General features: G+C 37.6%; 1 protein-coding gene across 1 annotated transcript; it reads right to left on the reverse strand.

The window, feature by feature from the left end:
* Positions 1 to 2,063: 2,063 nt before the first annotated feature.
* LOC140143003 (digestive cysteine proteinase 2-like) lies at positions 2,064 to 17,817 on the reverse strand. Its single transcript, XM_072165031.1, is given in 8 exon segments — positions 2,064 to 2,543; positions 3,943 to 4,048; positions 6,093 to 6,258; positions 7,139 to 7,360; positions 10,844 to 10,906; positions 10,908 to 11,006; positions 14,930 to 15,209; positions 17,679 to 17,817. Coding segments are annotated over 7 exon segments (1,005 nt in total). The 5' UTR covers positions 15,179 to 15,209; positions 17,679 to 17,817; the 3' UTR covers positions 2,064 to 2,443.
* Between the last annotated feature and the right edge of the window lie 2,722 nt (positions 17,818 to 20,539).

The raw sequence follows: 20,539 nt of genomic DNA on the forward strand, positions 1-20,539 counted from the left end.
TCCATACACCCCATTTAGATGACAATACCTTAATCATTTCATCACCTACATAGGGGGTGTGGATTTCAAATAGAGTCACCCATTCAGGTAACCCCATTTGAAATTCACACTCCCTGTGTGGAAGATTAATGTCATGTCTTCCATAGGGGGTGTATGACATTCATAGCCCTTTGAACCCGCTAACAAGCATAATAATAATTGTCATTATAGTTCACATACGTACCCACCATGGCTGTAACAATGTTATTTTATCTGTTATGCAAATATAGTCGGATTAATGGCCGATAAGATATCAGTATGAATCACAGTGACATTGTAGAATGTGTCATATTCATGGAGAAGTTCAAGCTAGTAAATCATGTGGCGTGACTCCAAATTGGAATTGTAACCTTCACTTCTAAGAAAGACTGTTACTATATCACGACTGAGAGCATTACAAATTACAAACTTCACACAAGCCAGACTTGGATGCCGTAAAAGCTCAATTCAGCACAATGTCATCAAACACTGATCCGACAAGCTCTTAATGTGCACAAACACCGATGCATTATCACCAGTTTAAATGAAATCTATTCTTACTGGGAAAGGTCTTTTGAACTTTCGAATAAGTTGTTTCTTGTGACAATTTGATGTGGGTATCTAGATCTGTAGCAGCATTTCTATACATGACTTGAAAGACTACACTAATGATAAGGGTAAACAAGCACCTTGCAACGTAGAGCTATGATACATGTATTTCAGTATTTCAGAATTGTCTTACAATACTTACTGTATTTCATTTCACCCATGCAATGATACCAACCAACATCCCAATAACATATCACATGCATCATGACAGGCTATGTCTACGTCATGAGAAATGAAATCCCAAGAGGGGATGAAAACAGGGAATTGAAATCACCGTTATGTGAACATTGGAATGGATGACTATGCAATCCCAAGTATTATTGAAACTCGTTCAAAGGATTTCAATTTCCAACCGCAATTCTGGCCAAAAGGCGTACAATGATAGTGCAATAAAATGCATGGGTGATAGAAAATACCAAAAACTGATATGGTGTATTAATGACAGAGCGAATGAGCTATATATTACAACTTTAAAACCGACTTCTACTTTGGAAAAAAAACAACTTCACCAGAGTTAATAAATAATTCAATGGAATGCAAGCCATATTGGCTACTTTGTCAATCAAATATTACACTGTTTGACCATACCCTCTTGTCTAAATTTACCCTGATACAAAATGTTTACCCTATAGTAATCAGAGGTAGTACCCTGGGTGTTATCACTGGCATAAGTTTAGATCTGCTCGCTGTCCACAGGTCCCCCAACCCTCCTTTGAATGGATAAAGTTAGTGGCAAAGACCATATAATTGTCAAGTTGCAGTGACACTGTGAGAGTGGCAACATCATTGAGTAATAATTTGCACACTTTATATTGCAAGTATAATTTTCAACTTATGGATACTAACTTTTCAATGCAACCTGCTCCCTCTGGTTCAAAAATTCAGGACAAGATTAATCAAACCTAACAGTGCACATCTTTTCTATTAAGTCTCTGTTAAACTAAGTCATATATGATCAAATAAGCGAGCAAACTAAACATTTTCACACACTTGGCAGTGACACATCAAACTGTTGCTCTGGATGCATCTCTGCACAATGACTTTGCAATTTTTCCCCTTTGGTAATTTAGCCTAGTATGCCCAACTTAAGTACACATACAAAAACTTGCATATTCTCCAGTAGTTTAACTACAATTTGTTAACATGTTTAGAAACAAATTATACACAAGGTACAACAGGCTTTATACAGATGTGTGGAACCCAGGCAAAATGAAATTATGAAAAAAAACTAAACAATAATAACAATAAAAAAATACTTATTGCTCAAAACAATAACACATACCAGAAAATTGTGTAAACAAAATAAGTTACCCTGCACCAAATATTAAATAGAAGAAAATAAAGATCTTTTATATGCTATGATAGCAGCCACCATTACTTTAGCGATGAATGAAGGAGCACCTAGAAGGCACAAAATGGTTTCTTTAAAACAACAAAAAAGAACAAAAGTTTATTGACCTTTGAACACTATGGTTTGCATGAAACATCCTATACTTCTTCTCATTTCCTGAGTGGTGTGTGGGTTCAGTTTCGCATAAACTGTTGGTTTCCATAAGGTAGAAACCAGGTTTATGCATCCAAAACCAGGTTTATGCATCCAAAACCAGGTTTATGCAACCAAAACCAACATAAACCCCAATTTAGAATGAAATGAGAAAAAGAGTACCGATATTTATCTTGTCATTTTGTTTAACAAAAAACATCGTTATTTGTAAGACACCTGTAGGGGAGAGAAAAAATGAAAAAAAAATACAAAAGTTTCCCTAACTATTCTAATTGTAAGGTGGCTGTGGTATGCTATCCTGGGCTTGTGTTCTTACATAATTGGATAGCTAGCAGATGTAGCTATACCACATTGGTTATTCTGGTTACGTGACATCTTGATGTAGCCTTTATCACCCCAGCTTGTGTTCCAGCTGTGTAAAGAAAAGAGGAAAACATGATTGACTTTTAATGGGCAGAATTACACACATAGATACTGGTGATATAACTATGCAAAATCAAACTGGCCTGAGACATCAACCCCATAAACCATTAAAGTAAAGTTAGATCCATTTGGGCCAGTTATAATTTGTTTGTGCATGTGATGACTTTTACGCACTCAAGTGTTGAACCATATACTGGCCCAGTAGCATTTATAACCAGGTTTTCGGAACAGGGGCGGGGACTAAAACATTTATATGAATGTACTGGAAAAAAAACACGAAAAGCATGTCATGTCACACCAAAATGTGAAATCGACCAGCATATTCACAGTGTTTTTATTGTTGACAAAACTGTTCTTCAGTAGCTCTTAGTGGCGTACCAGCCCAAATTTCACCAAAAAAACCAAATTTTACAATATTCATGCTTAAATGGGTCAAAATTAAATTAATTTGAACTGAAGAGGATCAAAAGGAAGAGGTCCATCACAGATTTTGACCAAGTTTGTCAATGGATTATCAGTAAACACAGTCCAGGGAATGTTGTGTACCGATTGACCTTCATAACTAGGGGCTGTTGTACACTGGCTATCCCACTGTACTGGCCCTTACTAAGGTGCTACACTACTGCTTTGGGTCTTTGGCAATTAGTGTTCAAGCTCCTGCATTTACATAACTTTGGAACTGCTTACAAATACAGAAGCCAATCACTTTTCCTACAGTCCTGAGAAAATGGATGTGTTCAAACCTTTGATACCATTTTTTCCCCAAATGTGGGTGGAAAACAATATTGCAAATTGAGAGGTTTTTTTTCCAAACCTATCAACACTCAAAAGTTAAAGAAGTGCCTAACATGAACATGTAAGGGATAAAACTGTGCCTGCGAATTTGACCAATCAGGAATTTGCCGTGCAGCCACTAAAAACCAAACACACCTGGCAGCAAAGCATCCATGAAGGAGCCACATCATCAACACTCTTTACTCAGAGAATGATTTAAGGACTTCCCACCATACACTGTAATTGTGTTATCAGAGTTTCAACTGACATTTTACTTTCCAATTCCCACTGGATTCTGTGCAAAAGATGTTGTTTTAAAATTGTGTGTGTGTCATTATTACTTGGTCAATTTCAGAACAAAAATGATGTGTTACACACATAAAGGATAATTCACAGCTTCTGTAGATAACATAAAATGTGAAATCGACCAGCATCATCACAGCGTTTTTCTTGTTGACAAACTGTCCAAATTCAAATTTAACCATGCAATTCTATGCAGTAGCAGACCAGTGATGTCATGTATCCTTCCATTGCTAGGCTAGGTGCATGGGGTGTTGGGTAGTACTTATATCATCCTCCGACTCTTACTGCAATTAGAGGTACATCGCACTTACCTATTCTTGACTAGCCAGTAATCTTGGCCATCTTCAGTTCCATAGCCAACAGCAAGGACTCCATGATCTAGTTGTTGTGAACTGCATGAGGGCTCATTATATACACCTGTTCATAATAACAATTAGAAAACAATTATGAATATTGCCTGCATCACATAACTCTATAATTGATATAGCATACACCCAGGGGCTTAGGCTTAACACGTTCTACGTGCATATCCCAATATTGCGAGTTGAGCGTAGGACAATGGCGGCCATTTTGGCTATGCAGGTGAGGGGAAACTATATATGTGACACGATCAAGGGAAATGAGTCGGATGTGGCTGATATTGATTTTGAGGTATTGGCAAAGAAGGTGTCAAAATTTGTTTGTTTTATATTGTTTTCAGCGATTGATAAATTAACATAACTTTGCAAAAAAAAGTCATATCAAGATGAGGTTTTCAGTTTCTGAAAGCTCTGAATGTCCTCTTTAGAAACATACCGTATTTCGTCAAATAGTCGCCCCCCTCAAACAAACGCCCCCACCACTTTTTTCAACCAAGATGTTTCAAAAATTCCGATATTTCCATGCTATCTTGTGTAGTAAGCTTACTAAGTTGCTCACGAGTAGCAGCAATAAATGGCGAAAATCTGCATCCGAACCCGGAAATGAACCAAAAGTCGGTGTCAAAAGGTCATAGTTCGTCATTTTAGCGTGACTTTTAAGCTTACCAAATGATTTTAACGTGAATTTTCGTGCTAAAAATGACCTCTAATAAACGCCCCCCTTGGGAAAATGTAACGCCCCCGGGGGCGTTTATTTGACGAAATACGGTATGTAAAACTCACTTTCGACCAGGGGCGACAAGTGACTCATTTCCCTTGATCATGTCACATATAAGTACTCCATCACCATGATTATTCCTCATGAGCAGTTTTGAAATTTACCTTCACTGCACATTCAAGATGGCCACCATGGGCTTGGAGCAGGTCGCATTATTGCATCGTACACAAAGTGGATTTCGCAAAAAATCATCATTTGCCCGTAGATTTAAAGGCGCACATAAAAGCAACAGATGTGGAAATAGGAGTATACCAGTAGATACCAGTTGTAGTCCTATTAATTCATGGCATATTGGATGGCCTATGTGAAAGCTAGCCCATATTTGCAAGACTATCCTTGCCTTCAAGGTGAAAGAAACCTACTCATGTTACCCTCTGGCCATGGTCTGGCCTGCTGTCAAATCTTTCCCAGGGAAAGATGACATTCCAATATTCCCCTTTAAGTGGAGGGTGGGACCCTACTTTTAATGTTTATACTTGATAATCGATATCAAAACACAATGTTATGAGTCTTGCCACTGGTTGAACAAAGTAAAAGAAGTTCAAAGATGCTTGGCTCCAGTTTTTTCATGCATTCTATCTTACATTGAGCCCTAACATTTGATGTGGTGCAAAAATTCTTGCTGTACATTTTTTTGGTTCATTAATATTCATCTTTCAGCCGAGGCGGTTATGTCTTCAACCTATTATTAAGACCTAACTTTTGCGACGATTACATTGTTTGAAAGTGAAAAAATAATCATTGGGCACGCTGTGATCTACTGCGTTCAGAAATTCAATCATCACGACAAATCGTAAACAAACCATGCCCGAGTTTGATTGACAGATGACATCAGAAGCAAATTGATTTTTTAAATTCAGTCTCGATTATATACGGTCCACAACTTATAAGTTCCCCCCTATATACCTTTGCAAATAATCGAAAAATATTTGATGAATGCACACCTGTAAAATGGTATGGGTAGCCTTATTTGTTTTACACATATGGACCAGTTTGAAGTTATAGCGCCACACGTCATTGCGTTCAAACAGTGTTAGAAGTTGCATCTGAGCCCATAGGAGTCAACTCTCAAACAATACAGTAGGCCAGGTCTATTCATGTGTTTGAAAAAGAAAACCTGACTGCTATGGACTCAGGTGCAAATTTTAAAACGGCCTCTTTTCTTACACAATTAGCCATTGTGACTGAACGCATAATGATGTGTGACACTATAAATTGGTCCACATATGTAAAACAAATAGAGCTATACATACCTTTTTACATTTCAGTAAAAATATTTTTCGACTTATTGGGGGAACTTATAAGTTGTGGACCCTATACTTACCACTGGAATAGAACTGGAATGATGAATGGCTGGCATCTATGGCGACTGAGATTGGTCCTACTGTGGCTACTGCATTTTGCAGATCACTTTCTGAGCCACTTTCGACATCAACATGTCCAGTATCTTTGCTTACTTCTTTGCTTGCATCATACACGCAGGAATCATCCTAATTAAAACAGTACAATGACAAATAATCAGTGACGACTTGCCAATGTATGAGAAAAATGTATACCTCCTCCTCCTCATAAAAGCAGAAAATGGGGATGAGCAAAGCCATTTATTACTAAGAGAACAAAAGTTGGCAAGTTAGACATGAAGCATTACACGCTAAGGTATGAAATATTGGAAAATACCAAGATATGAAAGCACAAAGGAGGGCATAAATTATAATGTTGTTTTCACCTATTTGTGACGTGTCATGTCAAAAGGAGACACTTTTGGGCAGGTTCTGAATTTTGAGGTTTTTACATATCTTAAATGTAGAGATATTTTGCTCCACAACGCCGTTTTCCCCAATGAAATCGGACATTTCTAAGCGAAGATATTGAGTTCGGAAGTTATGGTATTATAAAATTGGAAATTGAGATATCGGCCTTTAAAAATATTATTGACAATGTTGAGAGTAGGAATTAACTTGAAAATGTCTCAAAAAATACAAGATGCTAGTTATATCCCGGTCTGAAACTATCAGACAATATTTTTAACATTAATAACATCACAAATTCGCAACAAACCCAAATTGTGAAAAAATCACCCACCGGCAGATTTTTGGCTATATCTCCATTTATGATCCTGCCCAAAAGTGTCTCCTTTTGACATGACACGTCACATTTGTGCTAGTATAGCCAAATTTTAATTTTCAAAAGACTTTTCTTTGATTTAATAGTAATGCAAAGTGATGTTTTCCAAGTATCATTACCCATAACCCACTGACACTAACTGTGTGACATTTTCTTTGTGTATTTTGTGAATGCTGTGCGCAGAATTCCGTGTGGAAATGGCATGGCACAGCATTTAACACATACAAACATGGCCATCATACTTACTTCAGCAGTGTATGGATAGTCAGCTTCTTTCTCCTCTCCATATTGTTTAATGTAGTCAAATGCTTGGTCCATCAATCCACCATTGCAGCCCATATTACCAAAAGACGTTGAGCAGTCTACGAGTTGTTGTTCACTGAATGATACTAGTGTGCCTGTTTTTTTAAAGTACTGGCCTTCCAAGGCACCAGTAGTGCTGAATGACCAACATGAACCACATTGTCCCTGTAAAAAGAAGAAATATTGTTAAAAGAATGCATTGTAAAATGAAGATAAGCCCGTCATTGGCTGTACTTTCTGGGATGTAGACCCTCCTTCGGTTCTGAGATGTAGACCCTCCTTCGGGTCTGTGGATAACGACTGGTAATGTACATGTAATGTATATTGTAGACATTTTCCAGCTCTCGTTTACAAATCCTGGGTCAGGAGAGTTTTCTATATACGTGTACATCCATAGCCAAAATGATGTACATGTTCATGTTGACTGCTATATATGTGCCTCATTTCACACAATAGCTGGAAATAAATACCAGACTCATCTTAAATGGATGCCACTTCACTTCAAATCATCACCAAGTCACATGATTATGGAATGTTCTCTGTATTCCTAAACCATGTGACTTGGGAATGATTTGAAGTGACGTCCACTTGAGTTTGGTATTTGTCCCTAACTATTTTGTAAAGAGACACATGTAGCAGCCGACAAGTGGATCATTTTGATAAGGATGTACACATACTACATATACCGTAAAACCCCGTCTACAAGGATATACCTAAGAAACGCCCTCAATAAAATTGGTTGCTTGTTGTATTTGGAGTTTGAGCAAATATATACTGGCACTGGGTGGCTATGCATTCCATCTAAGTATGTTGTAACACCAATCAATTGTATTGACATAATAACGACTGTTTCAGTATATCAGGATCGTATAGCTCAATTGATAGAGCGTCAGACTTTGGAACTGAAGACATGCTGAAGAGAGCATGGTCCGGGCACCGGTTCCTTTTTTTCATTCTCGTTTAATTTTAACTTTTGACGTGTTCTTTTTATCTTTCTTCAAATCTACCTTTCTACTTTTAATTTTAGGTGTGTTTTTTTTTTTTTTTTTATAGTTTTTTTTAGTTTTTTTATAGTTTTTTTTAGTAATTTTGTGGTTTTATAGAAACTAGTAAAAGCATTTATTCTAAATAATAGCGAAACCCACGGCTAGACAGATGTGTTGTAACTACTTGTCTGTCCTCGTCTTTGCAATAAAAACCTATGTTGCACCTTTGTGCCATCCCAATTCTTGAGGTAGGGTGCGTTTTGGCTTAAGCACGATTTTGTTTCTACTTGAAATGAAATCAAAATAAATATTGTTCTGTTGCCACAATTGCAGTTTTTTCAATAAAAAAAATAGATGAGGAATAATAATTATTCCATATTTGAATCTATTGTCCCATCAAGAATAGAGTGTTTTCAAAAACTTCAATCAATTCACTGACAAAGGAAACTATTCTGGTCATTCAATTTTGTTTCGCTTGCACCTGTTATATCACAGGCGTTGGTAGAGAAGGCACACTTCTCTGTCTTCACCAAGTAGTGATGTAAACACTAACATGATTAATTACCATAGCTAGCAATGGACATGTACACTATTTTTTGTTCCACTTGAACCCATACTATAGGCTATTCGCTGTCGATGTGACGTAATTAATCGGATTAACTACCATAGCAATTGATGAATACAATTTGAATATATAGCCCTGCACTTCATCGTTCACGTGGCACCTATGCATTAAACCATAGTTGTCAAAGAAATGCTAATCACTCGCCATGTAAGATTAGTATTTATGAAAAGAGTGGTATTCAATCTATGTTTGGTGACATACGCGGGTGATTAGTGCAATCTGCTTGATGGTAGTTATTGCGATTATTACGCCACTGCGACAGCGAATTGTAGTATAGACGAATCCAACAAGCCAAGTGATGGTCAGAATTTATTCGGCCATTATACGCTGGTGAAGTTGCGTAATTAATCGGATTAATTACCATAGCAATAGGTGAAAACAATTTTGAACATATCGCGCTGCGCTACAAGCAGGTTACACTCATCACCTGTACTGTGTATGTCTGCAATCATAGATTGAATACAATACTGGTATTTTCAAAGATCTTACAGGTGCAGCATGATATGGTTCAATGAAGAGGTACCGCCTGAACGTATCAGTGTATAACGCGGTATATTCAAAAATTGTTTTCACCTATTGCTATGGTAGTTAATCCGATTATTACGTAACTTCGCCAGCGTATTGAAATAAAACAGGAGGATGTGAGTTCATAAGGGCAATGTCGGGGATAGGTCACAATCGATGTGGAGAGATGAGAGGTCCGACCAACAGCCATAGCGATTCAACTAATTCCAGCGGACGGTCTGTGGCTAGTAAGGAATCGTCTTTGACCACATGCGCAGATCTGTCTCGTCAGGAAGATATTTAATATCCCGAATTTATAATAGGCCTATGCCTACCAGTTCCATCGTATAACCGCGGTACCGATCTGCTAGAGAATATTTGTTACCATGTTTAATAAATTCGTATTTATCGTATAATAAAATGTAGCCAAATGTATATTATGTGTCACACGGTTTTCTGCTGAACCACTAGCAGGCTATGTTACCACATCTATGACAATGACAAAGGTGAATTTTGATGATTTTTACGATCGTCCGGATGAGCAAATCACTGAATGGGTCTTTAGTTCCTCCTCTCCTTATCCTGCCAATATTATATGAATCAAAGAAAAATAAAGAAAAAATAAAATTAAACAAGAAAAAAAGACAAAGAAAAGAAACAATAAAAGAAAAACAATAGAATAAATTAAACTAAATATGAAAAAAAAATGATCACGAAAGGAGTCTTTAGAAAATGCAAGAAAATATAAATGAAAAGTTTGAACAATATTTTGTTTATAAAAGTTTGTGTGACCGTGATGAGGCTCGAACTCACCATCTTCCGATCTAAAGAACCAAAGTCTTATGCCTTGCCAAGTGAGCTATGCTCGTGAGATGCGAAATAAAGATAAAATAATACATTGTATACCTGCTTGTGTCGGTAAATGATTTGCTCAAATTCCATAATGATATAATATTGTGGAGGGCGCTAGCGTGAAATATGCTATCATCACAGTCGCTTCTATTCCTTATAGACGGGTTTCTACGGTATGCTCTCACTGCCTTGCAGTGTAAGTAAGCGACTGCTTAGCCAGATAATTTCCCCCCGAACAATCAATACTGCTCTCGGCAAGTGTGGCAATATTTGAAGAGACAAAATGACAATAGTACTGGATGGGCTACCATATTTGAATTGACAATGGGGAAATGCTATAAAAATTGACATACTTTGAAAATTTGCTATTTGGGTATTCCATTTGAAATCACCCTGTGGAAGATATAAGAATAGTCTTCCTCAGAGGGAGTATGTTTTTCAAATTGATTGGCATGGGTTAACTTTTTTGAACCTAATACTCTCCTGTATATGCCTTTACATGTATCGTCCACAACTAGAGTATTTCAAATGGAATTTATAACTTCCAATTGCTATATGTCTAAACCCAATTGTCTGTACTATTTAAAACACACACTCCCTCTGTGGAAGACTAACAGCTAAATATTCCACAGGGGGATTGTGAATTTCAAATGGAATAACCTAAAGTCCTATAATAGTTACCTGATCTTTGACAGGTGTAACATAGCCCTTGGTTCTCCAGTCAACTGTATCTGGCAAATCAGCATTGGAAAGCGGTTGCTTGGTAAAATTCATTTTTGTAACCAAGGAGCGTCTTCTTTAGTCCCTGACGGAAACCATTTCTCTGGACGAACTCTTCCGATCTCTGTTTCACAGAAAAATCAAAATTGGAAATCAGTTAATTACATTAGTTTTAACATCAGCAGGGAGATTATTTATATACTTGTTTTTGTTACCATTTATATAATAACTGTTATTACGGTACTTTAATTGTTATTCACTGATTGGTAATAATTTGCTATCAAATCATGGAGACAAAAAACATAAGATAAGTATTTGCTTTGGATTGCCAATAATTTATTGTTTCATCAAATCTATGTCAACTTATCATCAGGGAATAGATACTAAAACTAGGAAAAAATATCAAGCATTTCTCAAAAATGTACATAATTAGGTACATATCTACATTTTTCTATTTACATATATATCTAATATTTTGGTTTTGATAATTTATTTTGGTTTCAATTAAACATAAAAACTGAAATATATTGGTTAATTACAATTGTAGGTGCAATTTGTCATACTTAGTGTGTATTTATAATAATTTGACATGTTTAATGGCTAAAAAGGCAGTGCTCAATTTACTACATGACATGCACTACGTATACTGCACTGTAATGTTGCCTGTGTATGTGAAATTTTAATGACCATATTTGGAATCAGCATGAAAAATGCATTAAAATGAGTATAAACAACACCTGTATTGGTTCAGTGGTTCTTGAGATAGCTTTTGATATTTTGAGAAAATATATCTCAAAACTTGGGCTTTTGCCTTTTCATGTTGAAGCATACATGTACAGTAAGCCAGATAATTAAGGTACCAGTTACATTCACCCCTATATATCCTAAACAAAGGCAGATACATGTACATGTCATAATGGGAACCAACAGCCAATATAGCTGCATCTTTGCTCGGATTTAAGACCTCATTCATTGAAATTGTTCAAGAAATAAAGACACAACGATCAAAAAACCCAAGGAAGATTCAAATTTAAAAGTTGCAGTTTGCCACATTGCATGCCCTATTGATCTTGTACACAAAGTGCCATGCTTTCATTGATTAGAAGACAAAAACACAACTTTTTATTTCATATCTTCATTAGGTTTTGGATCACTGTTTTTACTTCTCAACCAATTTCAACAAATAAGGTCTTAAATCAGAGATAAAGAGTGCAGGCATCTGCTGCTTGTTTTAATTTTGACACATTTGTCTTTATTTAGGATATACAGGGATGAACACAACTGCTACCTTAATTCTTTTGCTTACTGTATATGGCCAGCATGCAAAGCTTTAGCTTGCAAGGCCAAAAATGACAAATTACTTTATCTTCAACTAAAATAGGGCTGATTGAAAACAAAACTTGGTTTCATTTCAGACCAAACAAGTGCACGGAAATGGGAAACCAAAGTATTTGTAGTTTCAAGGTACTGTACTCAAGATTACTATCAACGATCAGACTGAGACTATGCATGAAAATGGTTAGAATGGGCCAAATCTAAACTTACAAACATACAGGGATGTGCCCCCTGGATGTGTCGCAAACTCAAAATTGAGACCCGTTCCCACAAAATGAACAGAGAGTCACAAGAGGTGCTAAAAGGAATTGGTCCATTAAACTTGTCACAAATCCATAGAAAACAAAAGAATTATAGAGCTGGACTATAATTTCCCAAACATAGAAGAAAATTTATAATTGTATATTTCTTTATGGAGAATTCTATTCATATTTTGTGTCAGTTACCTTGCTTGTTGGTCACATGTATGAATGTGCATTCATCGGCCTTCAGCAACAATAGATATGCAACCATGTGATTCTTAAATACCGAACCACAATTTTCAGTGGGAGGATTGTCAGTCTTGTGAGTTTCCCTATTTCATACATGTACATATATTTCCCGATATCATACCAAAGTCAGAAAAAAGGACATTGTAGGGTCACCGCTTGCCACTTGAAACCTGTGTACTTGGGAAATTTTACAGGGAGCTACATTTCCCCTCGTGTATTTTGAACCCTGCCAAGATTTCAGATAGGGCTGTCCATGCATATTTTCTACAACTTTGGTAAGGGGCTTCTGTGAGTGTTGAATAAAAAGTTGTTAGCAGGTATGGTTTTCACTGGACACATCTTATGGTTTAAGGTTCACGATTTTGCCTTTTCACATCCTTATTATATATTTGTTCTCTTGTCAAACTTTTATCTTTTTCTTCACAAAGAAATGGATCATTTGACCTTGAACAGAAATCACATGATAACAATGTGACACGAAACCTTCAGATATTTGTGGTTATAAATAGAGGCATCGCATGTTTAGTCATTTGATTCAGACAGTACAACTATCCAGGTTTCCTTCAAACACAAAGAATATCTACTGGACCATTACCATCAAGAGGTTACTATGGTTAAAGATCAACGAGGCTCTGATATTGTTGACAGTGTTGCCACTTTTCAATATGGCCCTATTGGCACTTCCTTGCAGGGAGAAAAATCAATAGGTAAGAAGAAAGATGGTGTTCTTCTCCAAATTCTATTCTCTAATCATCAAAAAATAAAGTGCAGCTTTAGTGTGCTGGTTGAAAAGCAACAAGTTGGACCATGGTCGTATTAAGTACATCCATGGTTTGACCCACATTTTGTTCCCAGCAATATTGCTATCATGTCTGTTTGGAAGGTATCAAGCTGCTCTGTATTATGCATCCAAATATTGTAAATTGGGTGCATTCCTCGCATATGACATCATCACACTGTCACTGTACTTGAGATATCTTGCCATGCATGCCTTGCAACCTTTCAAGTCAACCCTTGGGTTCAGGGATATCCTTTGTTTGTGATATTTCCATTTCACTGATCACAAAACCAAGATAAACAATACCACTTGTCATGTGAGTCAGTGAGTGTATTCAATCCAATGTCTTTGTCATGTGACCCCTTACCTGCATACAGGAACACTTTTGTGTACTGAATTGCAGGCAATTTATTCAGTCCAAAGTCACACCCTTGATTGTACTTGTATGACTTGCATCTTTTATGCATACACTATTTGTTGTGGAGTTACTGTTCAAGGCAGTACATTTAATTAAGCTACTGCCTTAGGTACAGAAAAAAACAACATGTTCTATGGGTGGATGGACTTGCCATGTAGGTCATTCGGTTTGAGGCAAAATATCACCGCATTTTGGGGGAAAAAATTGCCAACAAATTCTTTCAAAAAATTCAAAGGGCCAAAAAACTGTTGTTTTATTGTATACAGCTAAATTAACTTTTGCAAAATTGTTGCCTTTTAAAAGGGGGTACTACACCCCTGCCCAATTTTGGGCCTATTTTAGCATTTTTCTCCTTAATTTTAGCGTTTTGGGGACAAGTATAGATATGTATATTATAGGGGCAAGGACTACATTCTGCTACACTGGACATTTTATTTCAGCACAGACAACAGATGTGGAGTTACAGTGAAAAATGAGGGAAAACCAATATTTCATCAATAAATCAAACTAATTGCTTTGAGTTGCTCAATTTTAAGTACATTGCCCCTAAAATATATAAATATCTTACTTGTCACCAAATGTGCTATAATTTTTGAGAAAAATTCTAAAATAGGCACAAAATTGGCCAGGGGTGTAGTACCATGTAAGTAGGAGACTGTACGGTCTGTACCCTTTAGTGATGTTTTTTCAGAAGATATCAACGAAAAGCTTATTCCAAAAATTTCAGTTGATTCCGATTTTGTGCTTACGAGCTATGCATTATTTTTTTTAATAGGTGTAGGCCTATAATATTCCTCCAGTGTTAGGCCAGTGTTGTAATTACGTTCTAGTGTACTAGAACAAATCTGACGATATTTTTGCCAAACAAATTATATCTGCAAACAATTTTTGTACATAAACATGTAGCTAGGGGTTTCCAGTGGTATAAAAATCTCAACCTTTTTTGAGAAAAGTGGGTGGATGAGGCCGTGGATCACAAAATGCCCTTTTAAAGATCTTTTGAAACACACATGAAACTGTCTTACCAAGTCACCATAGACATTCATCTCCTGTGTGAAGGTATGCATGCCTAAACTGTGCTCTAGGTTGTGTAGGTTGATTGCCTTGAAGTTCTCTTCCCAGATTAGCCTTCTCTTCAGCTCACTGTGTTTGTCTTCATACTTCTTACTATGGTGGTCCTTCCACATCTCCCAGTGTTTGTCTAGTTTGGTGTCAAGGATTGGTGTAGCGAGCGCCACCAATGTGAGGGCGCATATTAGCAGAAGGCGCAACATGGTTGTAAATTGGTATAAAAACTAGAGAAAGCTGTAATAATACAAGTTTGAAATCGGATATTTGTAAATTAATCAATTAATTACTGTAGTCTGCTGCACAGGTTCTTATAAAACTGGAGCCAGCAAAGGCATTAAGTCGGCAAAAAAATTTCTGTTCTTGGGTTCCCTAGAAGATATTTTACCTAATAAAACATTGAAAAATGTGCATATAATTTCGGAATCTGGCAAATTTTCATGGTGCAATTGCTCTGATTGACATTTTCACCTATGAAAATGTTGAGTAGTTATGAAGTAATGCAATTTCATCAGCTGAATGGGTCCGTTTTCGCTGAGATTACTCTTTAGACACAGCCAATAATATTATACACATGTAACATCCTCAATGTTTTATTGAACGCAAGTACATAATGTACAATGAACTTAAAAACTGAACATGTGCGCTATCTTTGCTTTGGAACCACAAACTATTTTTGCACAGATTCTAGATTTTGGAAGTCGGACCATAGATTCTATTATTATTTGGAGTTGGATGCATTACTATCTGTGATCAGACCATGCAACTTCCACACACAATATTTTTGGCTCATGGAACAGTGGCCCTGCCCACAAGATTAAAAGGAAGTGTACATAAACCACCAACATGTCCAATGACATCCTGTATCATATGAAAAGACAACAATACCAGGAAACTATTCACATTCAGTAAACATCAGGTGCTTATCTCTTGATAAGTACCGTAATGAAACAGATGAAATTGATTGGTCACACAAGATTAAATATCAGGACCGCGACACTCCGGAAGACAAAAAAATGTGACTCTTGAGCTGGTCTCCTGCACAACCGGTTAATTATGTGGTCCTAGCGGTATGAACGACGAGTGTCAGTGTGGGAGACTAGCGCGAGAGTCACATTTTCTGTCCTTACATTGGTATAGGCCATTTGCACGTAAATTGTACGGAGTGTCGCTTCTTTATCTTCTTTTTCTCGGTTTATATCTTGCATAAGAATTACAATGAGAATGTGATTGTTTCAATTGTTTCATATTGATCATGTTAATATGAATGATCATTCTTTCAGACCGGGCCTAGAGAGTGAATCGACCACTCGCTTTAATAGCATCATGCTAGCAAGTAATTGACTACTCACCTAAAAATTACTAAAATTACATGTATGTACCGGTACGGTACTCATTTACAGGTAGGTCTATGACATGGCCAAAAAATCAAAAAACCTACTAATTTCAATTTGTGGCATGGAAATAATGTTAAAAAATTAACCCAAATTTTAGAATTTGCATCATCATTTTATAATTTTGAGTCAAATGAATGATTCACAAGACTTTTGCAGTCGAGCCACAGTAATCCGAGCTGAGTTTAGAATTCATGTGTAATTTAACGGAATAAAACACCTTTTTACTATATTGGTTATTTTCATGTACAAAAATATTTTGATGATCCATCAGATTTTTGCTACTTGGCAGCTCCACATGAAATTTTACTACATGTACCTCGACACGAGAACGCAAGAAATTGCCAGGAAGCATTATTCATGAGTCTCACGCTCATGCATGAGAGTTGAGAGCCCTGAAAGTGAAAATAGCCCTGGGCTTCATGAACTGAAATTTCAAAATTTTTGATGGGTATTGTGCAGGACCGCTCTTGAGTTACATGGACATGGTTGACAAAAAATTGTCTCGGTCCCAGCCGGTTTGTGTTCCTCCTTCACTAAACAAACCTGAATTTCCAAATAAGAATTGGCTATGGTATGGATGATGAATTAGGGCGTGACATGTTCAAGTGACATGAACATCGTACTTTGTAGATACTGCAAATACGAAATGTACGCTAGCCTGCAGCCACCGAGGCGCCAATCGTCTGATATCGCCTTTCATGTCAGCGACTTGCAACACGTACTCACATCATCCACATGTATACATTGTGTTGATTTAAAATAACAGGGATTTATATCACCGCATGGCTGTCCATCACTTGCCTTATTTGGCAACACACTATTTTACGGCGTTAATTCAGCCAATCAGGAACTTAACGTTTTATGAGGTTGTCGCCAGATGGTTTGATTAGTGACGAAGGAGCACAAATCGGCTGGGACCGAGACAAGACAAAAAAATGCATAAAACTTCATATCACATTCGTAGTTAATATATCAATTGTATAAGAATAGACCATGTCTAAATTAAAATACATATACCATAAATATATAGAAATTAAACAATCGTAAATACCACTCATTTATTTTATTGATGTGATTGAACATGATGATGTTGAATAGGCCTAATGATGAACAATGTTATGACACATGACATGATGATGATGACTGTGCAAATCTTGATCGCAACATAAACTTCAATTCATGCATTTGCCCGGAATATTTGTCATGACTTGTATCACTTGTCCACGGTAAACCCCCGACATTAGCCCAATAATAAAATACTTTATATAGTTTTCGTAAATCCAAGATAATTTTAAGAAGTAGAACTTACCGAATACACAACTGATTGTAGTGAAGTTTGTGTAACAAATGCCGCTTACTGCTTCGCTTTACAAAACAACAACTGAACTGGATCGTGCGTGGTTACATTACTTCCGGGTGGCGATCCCGTGACTTGCTCTCACATGACAATGACGTCACACAAAGGGAGAAAGTTTATGATGATGCAACTCTAGCTCTCTGGATGCACTGACTCAGTTGCATCATAGATTTTAAATAGGGGGTTCTTGGGATATTATTATTTTGGTAGGCCCTACCCATATCGTCACAAAAAAAAAGTGATTCGACATTGGGGGGATGGGGTTGGAAAACAATTCCATTGGCTTAGGAAGATTTTCAACATGCATGGCCGGGGGGGGGGGGCTGAAATTGTGTGGGTCACACTGGGGGAGGGTGCGCGAGGGGTATACCGGTAGGTCCCAAAGACCCATTTCCTTCTTTTTTTTATCACAATTGTTTAACTTCACCTCGGATTATTGGGGGGGGGGCTGAAAGGTATTCCAGCCCCAGCACCAAAGTTATTGTGGGCTGAACCGCCCCCCCGCCCAGGGCTCCCAAGCCTATGAATTCTTAAAAGTAAAGTGAATCCAGTACTTTTTCGCGACCAAAATAAATTTATAGTAGGCCTATAAATGCGACAAATTAGCCATTTAGGCCTAGGTCTAAGCTAAGACGACTGAAATGCAGTTGCAAAAGTGGAATACCCGGTATATTTGCGCGAAGCGCGTGAAAATTTGCACTTTTGGGGCTAAAACTCTAGTGTGATCCAGATTCAGAAAATGGTCAAATTAGGTTATTGGTAAATTGTGTTTTACAAATCCACTTGATTACTCACGTTTTTAGACGTTTCAACTTCCGTCGGAGAAGCAATGTGGACCATCCATGCTTGATCTTGTCTTCTCCAGAGACGAGCAGATGGTAAACAACATTGAGCATCTAGCACCGCTCGGAAACAGCGATCATGATGGCCTATTCTGGGAATATGAAACAAAGTCTAACTTCCAAGGAGTCGACAATGAGACCACGTCATTTAACTATCCAAAAGGTGATTATGTTAAGGTCAAGAACCACTTCAAGAATGTGAATTGGGAAGAAGAATTCAAAGATAAGAATTGCAATGAAGCATGGAACATCTTCAAAGAAGCGTATGAAACAACCATACAAGAACATGTTCCCCTCAAGAAGAAGAAAAGCAAAAAGCCGCAATGGTTGAAGTCTGGAGTAAAGCGGTCAATTCGGAAGAAATACAGCATGTATCAGCGATACAGAAAGACACAGCAGTACCTACAAACATTATGAGGCGTATAGGAAGCAGAGTAACATAACCAAGAAGAAAGTTAGAAGAGCCCTGGTAGATTATGAGAAGAAGATCATGGGAGATTTTAAGAAGAAACTGAAAGCCTTCTACAGCTATGTTCGTGCTAAACAAAAGGTCAAGTCAGGAGTCTCCCAATTGGAGAATGAGCAGGGTGATCTTACAAAGACTGACAAAGAAACAGCTGATGTTTTGAACAACTTCTTTCAGAGTGTCTTCACACAAGAACCTGATGGGGAACCACCAACTCTATCAGACCGTAAGCCAGACATGGAAGAGCTCAGTGGAGCAGAGTTTACTCTTGATGATGTAGTGAAGAAGCTGGATAAGTTGAAGCAAGATAAGTCACCAGGTATTATAGATCAAGTACATGCTAACGTTCTCAAAGAATGCAAGAATGAAATGGCTGTCCCTCTGTTCAGGATCTTTAACAAATCGCTTGAGGAAGGCTGTATCCTAGACGACTGGAAACTGGCAAGAGTTTCACCAATATTCAAGAAAGGGTAAAAAAATCAGGCTTGCAACTACAGACCAGTCAGCCTTACCAGCGTTCCTTGCAAAATCATGGAGTCACTACTGAGAGATGCCATTCTCAACCATGTCAACCAACACAATCTGCTCTCAGAAGATCAGCACAGGTTCAGAAGTGGAAGATCATGCATGACCAACTTACTCACCACTCTAGAAGACATCACAGGAAGCTTGGATGAAGGATTTGGAGTAGATGTCATATATCTTGACTACGCAAAGGACTTCGACACAGTTCCTCATAAACGGCTTATCTCCAAACTGAGAGCTTATGGGATTTCTGGCAAGATCTTAGACTGGATCAAGGATTTCCTTCAGGATAGGAAACAACAGGTTGGAGTGAGAAAAGAATTGTCAGACTGGGCCAAAGTCATGAGTGGCGTACCGCAAGGGTCAGCAGTGTTAGGGCCAATACTCTTTGTATTGTACGTCAATGATTTGCCAGAGGTAGTTACGTCAACAACTAAAATGTTTGCTTACGACACCAAGCTGTACAACAGGGTCAAGAAAGGCAGCTCTGAAGGAAGTGATGCTATGATCTCAACCAACTCAAGGACTGGTCAGATACATGGCTCCTTCGTTTCAATGCATCAAAATGTAAATGCATGCACCTGGAAAACGACAACCCTGAGAGATCCTATGTCCTTGGAGATGATGAAATTGTGGTGGCCAAAGAGGAGAAGGATCTGGGTGTTTACATCACAGATGACTGCAAACCACCAATGCAGGGTACAAAGGCTGCCAACAAGGCCATGACGAGTCTGAGAATCATCAAGAGAACATTCAAGTACATTGATAAAGAGAGTTTCTCCATCTTGTATAGAGCCTATGTTCGTCCACATGTGGAGTATTGTGTCCAAGCATGGAGTCCTTACTCAAAGAAATCGAAAAGGTGCAAAGAAGAGCTACTAAACTGGTACCAAGTTTAAGAGACAAACCATATCAGGAAAGGCTTGAAGAATTGAATCTTTACCCGCTAGAGGTCAGAAGATTAAGAGGAGACCTGATAG

The sequence above is a fragment of the Amphiura filiformis genome, chromosome 20 (genome assembly GCF_039555335.1).
Source record: "Amphiura filiformis chromosome 20, Afil_fr2py, whole genome shotgun sequence".
Classification (NCBI taxonomy): Eukaryota; Metazoa; Echinodermata; class Ophiuroidea; order Amphilepidida; family Amphiuridae; genus Amphiura; species Amphiura filiformis.